We start from the raw sequence: 12,299 nt of genomic DNA on the forward strand, positions 1-12,299 counted from the left end.
TTTTAGCTCGTTTTTTATGTTCTCATTTTACCATCATCAATGAGTAACATTCTAGTTTTGATTTAGTTCTTGTATACTTTGAGCCAATTGGCCATTGCTGCATTTTGAGTTCTTAATTTGAGCGCCATAACAAACAAACAAAAACCAGCCTTTAATTAGGGAGAGGTAAATTTACTCGAGTGGATCTGTGTGGACATCAACGGAGAGACAAAAATGGCTGCTCTGTAATCTTTGGGATCATTTTATAAATTGATTTGTATTCATACATTGTCTGGACAAACATGAGATCTGGTGAGCGGAAAGAATTGACAAATAAGACCAAAAAGAAACCCAAACTTATTACGGCAAAATTGTAAGGCGCAAATGCCCGAGCCAGAAATGCGTAAGGACCCAAACTAGAGGATGGGACTACAAGCTATTTTTCTCCAGAAACCCTTTCTTTTAACTCTCTCACAGAAGACCACTGCTAAAAAGGAACCTCTGCTGCACTGGCTAGAAACTGCATATTCGGGTATGAGTAAGAATGTTACCTTTTATCCTAAATGATGGTTTTTTTGCTTGGGAATGTACATTGTCTTAACACCCTTTTCGGGCTTTGGCCTATACTTGACCTTAATGCTTCCACTTGAAGATGAAGTAAGAACTTCATTTTTTGTCAGCTCAGTGTCAGCTCTGGAAACAACCCCATGTTCCCCAGAATCTGATGCTGGGGCTGCTTCTGAACTGCTACTTGGCACCTCCGGGCGCTCTGAAGACTCAGTGTCAGGAGAAAGCACTAATCTGACATGATCTCCAGCAATGGCCTCCCTCCATCCTACATAGATTTTCAGATCAATCAGAATGAAGAAGAAGCAGAGAATACTTGGAGCAGAAAATGCATGGCTGTGTTTGTGCATGCATAAAATTATAATATATAGAAGCGTGAGAGCTAGTAAAACATACTCTGAGCAAGAAAAGCTTTTGCAGCGATACTTGAATATCCCAAACCTTGATGTGCATTTCCATCTGGAACCTGACAATTCTTACGACTGCCAGAGCTGTCCACGGGACATGACTGCAAACTATTTTCATTTAATGATGTTCCGTCATCAAACTTTGAAGACATGACACCCTCTTCTTCAGGATCTTGTCTTCCAACTGTATGCCTCACAGGCCTCCAAAGCTTGGCAGCTGCTCTATTTGACCCAATCTGAAGAGCATCATGCTTAGCTGGCTTCTCTACAGCATTGCATTTTTTACGAAGCTCTGTGCTTCCAAAATCATCTCTTCCCTGCTGCTGAGTGCTGCAATCTTTCACGGGAACAGATATAGAACCAATTATCACTTCAGAGTTCCTCTGCTTCTGATCTATGTCCTCTTTCTGCACCTCCAGTATTGAAGTATCATCACTTTCAACTCTAACTTTTCTTGTCCATATCATACAGCTATTAACAGGGGTACCACTGTCCTTGTGCTTCTGTATAGGCTCAGCTTTCAATGCTTGATGATTTTGATTGTTATGGAAACCACCATTTCGCCCAAACCTTTGCGATTTTGGTGCTTGCAACTGGGAATTGGCAAAACGCCGTCGACTATTGGCAGACACTGGTCGGGGTTCAAGATTTTGAACTTTAACTGAATCCAGGTGTTGGTGACAAAGATCATACTGGGATTCGACGCTCGTATCTACATTGCTGGAGAACTGAACCATTTCAAGACAGGTGGATATGCCCACAGATACGTCAGGAATATTAGCTGGTGCCTCCAGAATTCCCTTTTCCTCAATTGATTGCTCCTTTGCTTTCTGTTCCTTCTGTCGAAGCTTTTTCACTTTTTTCCTTTCCAATAGCTCAGCTTGCCTAGCATATCACATGAGAAATAATTGAAAGGAATTCAATAGCTATACCCTCAAAGCAGCGACAAACCAAGATTCATTCAGATAAAAAGTGCCAAGAGTTTTAAAACACTGTCAGGCTGACGCGGTAAGTAAGTTCATCTGACTAAGTAATCTTTTTATTTGAAGTAGAACGGAACTCGCTCCCAATGTCAAACTTGCTCCATCCCCTTAGGGGTGAATGCTTACAACAGCTATTGCTGCCCTGTCTTTATCTACTTCCCAACAAATAATAAAATAAGTCACTTCCAGGTGAAACGGATGAGTTATTTGCCATGTCTAATTAAATGCAAATATCAAAATGCCCAAGCTCCACAGCACTATAACGATGGCTCTTTACCTCCATATCCGTAAGTTTAGAAATTGACAAACAAATAAAAATACGAAACTGTCTTCTACTTGTTGAGAAATCTGCTTCAAAAAATAAGGTTATAAACTGCAGGAGCACATCTTCAGAGCACATAAATGCTTTTATTCCAGAAATAGTTACGTCATAAGCATTAACAGATTATTCTAAACAATTATAAGAATTAAGAAATATGACCGTATCGAGAGATAGGAATAGGAGAGCTTTGATGGAGTAGAGAAAGATCTTGTATTTTTGAGGAATAGCCTCTTTTCGCTTATTGTTTTTTGGTGCACCCACAAAATTCCCTTATGTAAAGATGATTGGGTAGCATTCATAGAAAACCATGTCTTTTTGTAAGGTTTTCTATCTTTTGGTATACTTCTTGTATACGGGCAACTTTTGCCCTTTGTTTTAATGAAATTTATTATTTATCCATAAAAAAATAAGAAATATGACTTTATCATGTAGTAACTTGTCATTCAGAACATAGGAGCAATCATGATACACCATAACCTCAGTAGAATACATGAAAAAGGAAAAAATCAGGGAAGATAAGTTGATATGGTAAAAAGTGTCTCACTTTTTTTGAGCAGCTTCTTCCTCCTCAAAAAGCAACTTTTGGCATCTCAAAGCTTCAGCATCTTTTTCAGCAACCCATGCTTTTACCTGAGCATAAATGAATACCAGTTACTGTGGATGCTGGTTCGCTGGACAGAATCTTAAAGCATAACCAAAAGTGTCTTCTTGTGACCACACTTCCAAGAATAAAAATAGGAACTGAATCTAACAATACAACAACAACAACATACCCAGTATAATCCCGCAAGTGGGGTATGGGGAAGGTAATGTGTACGCAGACCTTACCCCTACCCGGCGAGGTAGAGAGGCTATTTCCAATAGACCCTCGGCTCAAGAAAAGGTGAAAAGAGAGAAAGGAAGAAGACGGAGAAGAAAGAAAGAATAGGGGGACAAAGGACGATAAGGAAAAGGGGAGAAAGACAACTATAGTAACAACAATAAGAATAACAACAACAACAACAACGAAACCAGTAACAGAAAACAGTAAAAAACTGGAACATACGATACACAGAGCGAACGAAAAAAAGGGAGCTACTAATACTACTAAAAAAGAACGGGGAACTCTCGACTACCTACTAGACAACTACCTTAATCTTCGAGCTCCACACCCTTCTATCCTGGATCATGTCCTCTGTGAGCTGAAGTAGCGCCATATCCTGCCTAATCACCTCTGCCCAATACTTTTTCGGCCTTCCTCTACCCCTTCTCAGCCCCGCCACGGCCAGCCTCTCACACCTACTAACAGGAGCATCCGTACTCTTCCTCTGCACGTGCCCGAACCATCTCAGCCTCAACTCCCGCATCTTGGCCTCCAGGGGGGCCACTCCCACTTTGTCCCGAATAACCTCGTTCCTAATCTTATCTCTCCTAGTATGCCCACACATCCATCTCAGCATCCTCATTTCTACTACTTTCATCCTCCCCGCACCGATACGGTGGGAGACCTCATCATCAATCTCCCCGTTACCCCGAATTATAGACCCGAGATACTTGAAACTACTCCTTCTCGGGATGACTTGGGTATCAAGCTTCACCTTCACGTCCGCTTCATGAGTCCCGTCACTGAACTTACACTCCAAGTATTCCGTTTTGGCCCTGCTCAACTTGAAACCTTTAGACATCATACATGTCCTTGATTACCCTAGTGTAAGCTACCAGAACGCCGCTAACCTCCAAACATCTCCACAGAACCTCCCTTGGAACTTTATCGTATGCCTTTTCTAGGTCTATAAACACCATGTGTAGGTCCTTCTTTCTCTCCCTATACTGCTCTACCAATCTCCTCACCAGATGAATGGCTTCCGTAGTCGATCGCCCCGGCAGAAATCCAAACTGATTCTCAGAAATAGACACTCTTCCTCACCCTGACTTCCACCAGCCTCTCCCAAATTTTTATAGTATGACTCAGCAGCTTGATACCCCTATAGTTATTGCAGTTTTGGATATCACCCTTGTTCTTGTACAAAGGAATCATCGTACTCTACCTCCATTCTTCGGGCATCTTCTTCGTCTTAAAGATAACATTAAACAACGAACTGAATCTAACAGTATCATGCAAATACAGATGGCACCATCACGTATATAGATGTGAAAAAAGTATAGGTTCAACACATAAAGCCGGAAAGTTCTCAGGAAAAATAAAAAGATTCTACCAGTTTCTGTTCAAAAAGGAAGCTTGTGCAAGCAACCAGATTCTTCGCGTCAAAACCAATTTTAGAAGCTTCCCCATCGAAAACATATTTTTGCACCGAGTCAGCCGTGCCAGCACATAAGAATGTTCTCTCAGTAGCATCTTCAAGGATACTAAATAACTCCTGGGAAGTCACTGGAGGCCTGAAAGTTTTAGCTTGGACGACTTCCTGCAAATTGATCCTATTTAGTGTCGTTGGCTCTTATCTCACTTTTCTTTTGTTGTTGGTTCAATAATACTCAGTCGAAAATGGAAATAGAGAACTAACCAACAACTTTGAACCAGCCCTTACATAACCACGAGGAAGAGTCCAAAACCCAGGTTTGCCCAAAGCTGTTGCCAAGGCATGAACAAGTGAAGATCCAGCAATTTCCTAAAAGAACTATGGCAATTACAATCTAACACTCTATAAAGTGTGGGAGGGGAGAAATGTTCAGACAAGTTTTTATCAGTAGCCCAAAAGAACTCCGCTAGTCATAAACAGCTTTGAAAAGAAAAGATTTTTAGCATAAATACCATTTGTATAAACTATATAGTTTGTTCTAATCAAAACTAAGCTAATACAATGAGCTTAAATGTGGAAATGCTCAATTACTACAGAAAATTATCGCTGAATAAAGGGAGACAGAGACTACGTCCAGTTTATGCAAACCCAGGGGAAATAAGCTGTAATTTCTCGTAGCCAATGGGAGGAACACATGCAGGTGTTCTATCTGGTCTTCTCAAGTTCACATTATCTACCAGAACAGAAGAGGAGGGATTTGTCTTGCTGCGCACCACGAATAGCCTAGATTATTATTCTATTACTGTCCCTAGGGGCATTTGTTCTACCTTCAGTCAATTCCAAGTTATCATCACATTTCTGTGTCAAAATTGCAGGGGAAGAACTCACTTTCAGTTCCATTTCATATATTTTTTCCATTTAAAAATAAACTCACTTTAAGTTCCAAGTCAAGAAAAAACATACGTAAGACAGCGGACACATGGAATCAGGCAATTACCTTTAATGAAATATCTTGCAATGATACAACTTCCTTAACCTCATCCACTGAGAGCTGTATGTAGCAGTGATACAGACAACATAAATAACCATTATGGAACAAGGCACACAAAGAATTAGGGAGTGAGGAAGAGAAAATTACCTTGTCCCAGAATGCTGCCAACAAATCCCTGTATTTACGAGACTCCTACAAAATGTAAATAAAACATAAGATTCAGCACATGCACATCCAACGCGCCCTGTATTGACAAGTATATATGATATCAAGATTTAGTTACCTAATCAAAAAACAAGAACATTCACCACAATGGAAATGATACTGCAAATGACAGAAGATATGCCAGTGTTTTCAAAGGCGAAAAGAGTTAAAAAAAATACCAATTTCTGCTGGGGCTCTGAGCGCAAAGCGCTATTTAACTATTTAAGCGTGCCCCTTAATGAAGAAAAGCGCAAACGAAAAAAAATATATATATATATATATATATATATATATATATATATATATATATATATATACTGCTGTGCAAGAATAACTATAAGCACAGATAACAATTATATGGTGTCTAAAGATTGAAAGAACTGCAAGTAAATTATATGAATCAAAAAATATATTAATTGAGTTTACAAGTTATTTTGAATTTCTGAGTAGTGTAGAAAGATTTTTTTCTGAAGTGTCTCGCTAACATTGATTAAAATTCATATTCTAATAGCATATTGCTCACAATGTCTCCTTAACAATTAATATATCATTTTTTTTTACAAACTATATTTAATGGTTAGTGTTGCTCTCATCAAGAGAGAACCATGGGTTGTAACGCCTTAGTGCCTACACTGAAGCACTGCTTAAGAAGCACCCATTATGTGCTGCACCTAGCTTAGAATTTATGCGAGCCTTTACAATAACTACATGTACTCAAATGGTAAACCTCCAAATCTTTTCCAGCATTAAAACACATCAAATAAAAAGAAAAAGGCCTCTAAGTCTGAGATATACCTTATCAAGATTTAAGGATCTGCGGTGCACAAGTATATGTCTTCTGTGATTAATAGGTGAAAAAAATTCCCTGGAACATTTCTCACACTTCTGCATCTGAACTCTTGAAGGTGTCAAAAAAGGCCATCCAGTAATATCTGCAAAAAAAAAAGTAACAGAAGCCTATCAATATTCATGGCTTATGCCATAGTCCTGTATGCGACCTGTTACAGTCTGGAGAATCTTCAGATAGTCCTTTTCAGGCTACTTATTGGCATCTGCAGCTAATGCATCAAACACTGTCGCTTAAAGCATTTTCGATGACTAAACTAACATTCTATTCCAGCTTGAGGGATCCACATCTGTTGAAATATCAGTAAATTCCTTGATCCACTAATTTAACATGCATGAGAACCTAGTGAAATGTTTTATACTATACCACCAAGGAGCATGGTGGAATGGATGGGATCCCTTTCCCTCCACCCTTTACCAAAGGCTCAGGTTCGAGCCCTAGGAATGGAAAAACTTCTAGTAGGGAGCTCTTCCCTATGCAGCTAGAATCCGGATTAGTCGGGCCAGTGTGCTTTGATACCAGATGGTTAAACCAACAAAAAAAAAAAAAGAGGAAATGTTGTATGCTATGAACACCAGGTTTTAAGTTCGGTACCTGGCTGATCTAAAGAATTAAGCCATTGAATCCATTGAACAGGACCTTCCCCCGTTCTTGGGAAAGAAAGCAGAGGTTCCTTTCCCATAGCGTGTCTAATGAAAGTATCAAGTGAATCGTTCACCTCCTCTGCTTTCATTGCATCTGAAGTACCACCTATGCGGAGTTTTGCAACTGGCATCTATCCACAACTAATAGATCATAAAAGGGAACTTCAGAAACTAAATTTGACATTTACAATGTTTTTTTGATAAGTTTGGCATACACAAATTAAAAAAATAACATATTCTGCAGCATGAGTTAGGTATATGTCTGCATGCACACTTACGTTGTGGTGGTATGTACAAAATACAAAAAATCCTTCTCAAAATATTTTTAAAAAAACAGAAATGATTTAAACAACTCATAACTTTGGCCTACTGCCAGGCAGAATCATAAATCACATAGCACAGGTATCAATGGCTGCTGATAATTAAACTAAATAACACAATTTACAGCAGAAACAATTTGAATGTCAAATGACTAGGCATTTCTGCAATATCAAGTTGTCCTGAGCTCAAACTGCTTATTATATTCTAAATTTAGAGACATGCAACTAACGGAGTAAGGGGAATACAAATATTTGTTGAAGCCCATCTTAGATATTTTACTACTATTCATTTGTGGATTTTCTAGGTGAAACTTGAAGATCTCAGTTGCATAAATATGTTTTTAAGTAGGTGCCAGGGATTAATCTACGGGAGCAAATCCTCTACCAATTTTCTATTCTGGAGGTAAAGGTCCCCTAAGCAATGTCATCTTCATTTCCAGAAAGTGAAAAGGTTAACTTCCCCAAGCCACCTCCGACTCAAAGATGCATAATTTCTTGGAGGTTCTCTGGATTGCCTTAATAGGCTACACTAAACAAACCCAAAATCCACATGGCAGTGCAAACCGCCCCTGGTAGTAGGCTTGCTTTCCTGGTTAGCTTTATTAATGTTCAAAGATTTAAAGTTGATTCATTCATTTCGCATTTTAATCTAGAAGTAATTTGATCAAATTGTACTTCTCTTTCTTCTTCATCACGTGGGAAAAGACTTCTCAAAAGCAAAGAGTTTGTCAATATACAGAGCAAGAAAAGCTACTCAGAGATTCAATCCTACGTAGTATACGTATATATTTTGTCTGAAGCAATAGTCTATACTTGAGAACCTGCGAAAAGGCAACTAAAATGACAATTTGTGAGTACAACTAGTCATGCCTTTTGAACATCGAGACATTAGAACGTTTGTTGCTTTGACAGTAAAGTTTACACCGAACCTTCAATCAACTTGACATTCAGAGAACCTAGATTTGTGTATGGTACTAAAGGTGACCGGAAGGAGAAGCGGAAAGAAAGAGGCAAACTCTGTAGAATTAGCAACTGTTACAAAAGGTAGTGTTTCTGTAGAAGAGATTTTTTCCTAATAACGTCCCTAAATATCCTAAACTAAATCTCTGACAAGTCGAGGAGGTATATTGAGTCTAATCTCAACTAAATCCCATTGAAAACTCAAAGGTGTATTGAAGCATTTGGACCTATCCTATCTATTTCAATTCAAGTTCCCATATGCTCCCAAAAGACAGATCAGAAGATGATGATGAAATCGTTATCATTTGCAAAAGCTATTGTAGGTTAGATTCCCACTAAATACCTGATGTGCCAGCTCTAATTGTTGTTCTCGATACTAGATTTCCCTCGTAGATACAACAGGTAAGAGCCAAAACAAATTAATGTTATCCACATGTTTACTATATTCCAAAAGATCAGGCCAATGCAAATTCCATTTGAATTGGGAGCATTCTTTATCAATTATGATATGTTATCATATCTCAATAATAACTCATAAGTTGGTAGAAAATCGAACACATGCTCCAAGACTAGATTTAACTGGATTTCACTAGAAAGTTAAGGAAAACAGAATCTTCATTACATTATCAATAAAACAAGAAAACAAAGAAATGGTTGGCAAAGCAGCACACAGGACCAAAACTTTTCTACTGTGCTGGTATCACACAGTAGTTGCTTATAGCCTTATAGGCTTATCAGCAATTATTATACAACAAGAAGACGTTCCTTCTTACGGTGCACTAAAAGATATCATCATAGGATAATAATGCGGTGCCACCTGGTCCATGACTATTACACTTTATGCATCTATATATACTAAAAGTCTGGCTGATATAGAATTCTTAGCTAAATGCCACAAAACTACCAAGCATTAAATCAAATCACATGGCCATGCAACATGTACACCTAATTCTCCAAAATATTAGGCGCATTTGTAAAAGATAAATCCATGCTGTTGTGAAATCCAATCTACTTTACATAAACAGAAAGCAATGGTAGCATATTTGGTATGAAAAGATCCAGAAAAGTTAAAGGACGCCGTCAACAACACAGTAACCATCGAAAAGTGCCTAGACCAATGAGTCACCCCCCCCCCCCCCCACACACACACACAAAAAAAAAAAAAAAAAACCACTCCAATTTAGTAACACTCCTCTTTTTTCATCCATCCCAAAAGAATTGGCACGAAGACCGTTTCTTTATTTAGAAACTACATAATCTTTACATTCTCATTTTACACTTAGGGTCCGGTAGATACAAAAAAAAAAAAAAAAATGTATTCCGGTACTAAGACTACTTAGAGTATTCTGTTTAAAGTTTTCCATTATTTTTAAAACTCTGTCTACAGTCAAATAACCCAAATCATTTGAGATGAGGGAGTAGTAAATGCATTGCAAGTGCTATGTTATCAAGAAGAGCTCAAGAACCAAGAACTTAATTCATGTGACTCCAATGCCAATTAAAACAAATAACAACGAAAAAAGAGAGACAAAATAACAAAAACATCTAAAAATACATATAAATCAGATCAAAGTAAAAGTACACAGATTGAAATGAAATAAAATTTTCGGCAGCTGATCCGTGATGGGACTACATCAAACGTGTTAAAGAAGACAGAAGCAAGTTGGCATACCAGAGTGTGACGGTGTTGGCGAAGGATCCACAGAGAGAGAGAGAGAGAGATCAACGGAATTAAAAGTAGTTTTTAGGAAAAGAGAAGTATGTGAATATGTGAAGTGTGTGTATGTATGTATCGACAAATAAGGGACTGGTCGGCGAAATGTTCAGAAGAAGGGGGAGGGACACGGAGAGAGACGAAGAAGAAGAAAATGAGAGAGAAAAGGAAGGAGAAACTTACGTGGAAAATACAAAAGAAAAGGGATAATATAAATTTCTTTTTTTCTTTTGTCCTTTAAAAATATTCTACTTTTTTATGTATACACTATACAGTATACTTCATCTTTTTAATGTCCATTAATTAATACTTTTTTAGGCAAAAAAGTTATTTGTAAGAGTTTGGAGAATAAATATGGCTATTTTGTGGTTTGGTCCAAAATAAACTAAATTCATTATTATTAATTTAATTTCATTATATATACACACACACCCCAAATTGAACTAACATAATATCGGTATTTATTGATTTCTTTTCAAACTTTATGAACTGCAAATTTAATTTATTTAATCCATTAGAGCAAGGGATAAAGATTTTAAAATTATTACTATTCTTGTTGAAGTAAGTTGTTTTTGTTTTTATTCATCCCCACCTGGCCTGAAGTTATTTCAAACAAATCTGATTGAATCGATAGAAAAGATAAATATTTAGTAGCATGCTACATTCAGCTCGTAATAAATATTATTTTCATTTCAAGATGAAAATTTTGATTTTCTATTAACCAATTCACATAATTCAACTAAAAATAAATATTCTTTTATATTTCAAAATTGTTTCGACCCAATTCGTATGAATCGATTAGAAAGACAAATTCTTAGTGGCATGATTTGACTCAAAATAAACATCATTTTCGTTCCAAAATAGAAATTTTGATTCCGCTTACACAATTCGACTAATAATAAAATTATTCTATATTTTCATTCTATTTACATATATGCAAAGAACATATATAAATACGCTTTAGTGAAAGTTAAAAGTTTAATATAGTTTATAATTTTGTTGATGTAAATCTAATCACCCAAATAAAAAATGATTTGATATGGTCCATTAGTAACAAATAATTATCCATTAGAGAAAACTATAGGAATAATCACAAATAGATAATACTTACCAACAATTACTTATTAAGTCATGCTACTAAAAATAGCCAAAAAGTTACCAATGATATACAACATGCCAAAAACCTAGAAAAAAAGAATTTTTAGTGGGTATAATTGGAATTCATTGAAAATACATAAACAAGACAATATATAAAATTTGAGAGAGATTGAGGTATTTCGACTGGCTTGAAATTAAAATTCGTTATTAATGATATATAACATTCAAAAAACATAGGCGAAAATATTTTGTTTATAAATGGGTATGGTTGAAATTCGTTGAAAATATATAGATAACGCAGTATACAAAATTTGAGAAAGATTAGAGGTAATATGAACTGGGTTGGAGTCAAAATTTATAGTTTAATTCGAGTTAAAATTTTCAATGCGACATGTATATAATATGTATCTCACACATACTTATACATGGATATATAGGGATACATAAGGGATACACAAATAATATATCGAAGATGCAAAATGAGATACACATATCATGTTCTTCCATGTTTATCTTCTACTTTGAATTTGGCTCAAATTTAAATCCAAACCACCTCAAATCTCAAGTAAATTGTCCCAAAATTGAGATTCAAACTCATTGAGATGTACCCAATTGTAATGACCTGACCGATCATTTTGAGCTTTAGCACTTCGTACGACGGTTTGAGACCTTGAGCAGCTTCATATTATGCATTATGACTCGCATATATGGTTGATTTCGATTTTCGAGAGGTTCGGAGTTGATTTGGGTAATTTTCAATTTGGAAGCTTTAAGTTGGAAGAGTTGACCAAGATTTGACTTTTGAGTAAACGACCTCGGTATTGAGATTCGATGGTTTCAATAGGTTTCGTACAGTGATTTTAGACTTGGACGTATGTTCGAATTTGATTTTGGATGTTCATATAAGGTTTTGGCTCTATTTGTCGAAAGTTGGCAATTTGAAAAATTTGAGAGTTCACAAGTTTGACGGGGAGTTAACTTTGACGGTATCGAGTTTAGATTGTTGTTCCGAAAGTTGAAATAGGT

General features: G+C 36.8%; 1 protein-coding gene across 4 annotated transcripts; it reads right to left on the reverse strand.

The window, feature by feature from the left end:
* Positions 1 to 218: 218 nt before the first annotated feature.
* LOC107832086 (uncharacterized) lies at positions 219 to 10,360 on the reverse strand. 4 transcript variants are annotated; one of them, XM_075228084.1, is made up of 10 exons: positions 10,134 to 10,360; positions 7,132 to 7,322; positions 6,486 to 6,622; positions 5,634 to 5,678; positions 5,493 to 5,546; positions 4,760 to 4,864; positions 4,454 to 4,660; positions 2,803 to 2,888; positions 943 to 1,838; positions 219 to 814 (listed from the first exon to the last, which is right to left on the reverse strand). In XM_075228084.1, exons 2-10 carry the CDS (start codon positions 7,310 to 7,312, stop codon positions 534 to 536), a joined length of 1,992 nt encoding a protein of 663 aa, XP_075084185.1. In that variant the 5' UTR covers positions 7,313 to 7,322; positions 10,134 to 10,360; the 3' UTR covers positions 219 to 533. The 4 variants fall into 4 exon arrangements, with proteins under 4 accessions (XP_075084185.1, XP_075084186.1, XP_075084187.1 ...); XM_075228085.1 differs by having other exon boundaries at positions 3,389 to 4,660; positions 10,134 to 10,356; XM_075228086.1 differs by lacking the exons at positions 4,454 to 4,660; positions 4,760 to 4,864 and having other exon boundaries at positions 10,134 to 10,358.
* Positions 10,361 to 12,299: the final 1,939 nt, after the last annotated feature.

The sequence above is a fragment of the Nicotiana tabacum genome, chromosome 13 (genome assembly GCF_000715075.1).
Source record: "Nicotiana tabacum cultivar K326 chromosome 13, ASM71507v2, whole genome shotgun sequence".
NCBI lineage: Eukaryota > Viridiplantae > Streptophyta > Magnoliopsida > Solanales > Solanaceae > Nicotiana > Nicotiana tabacum.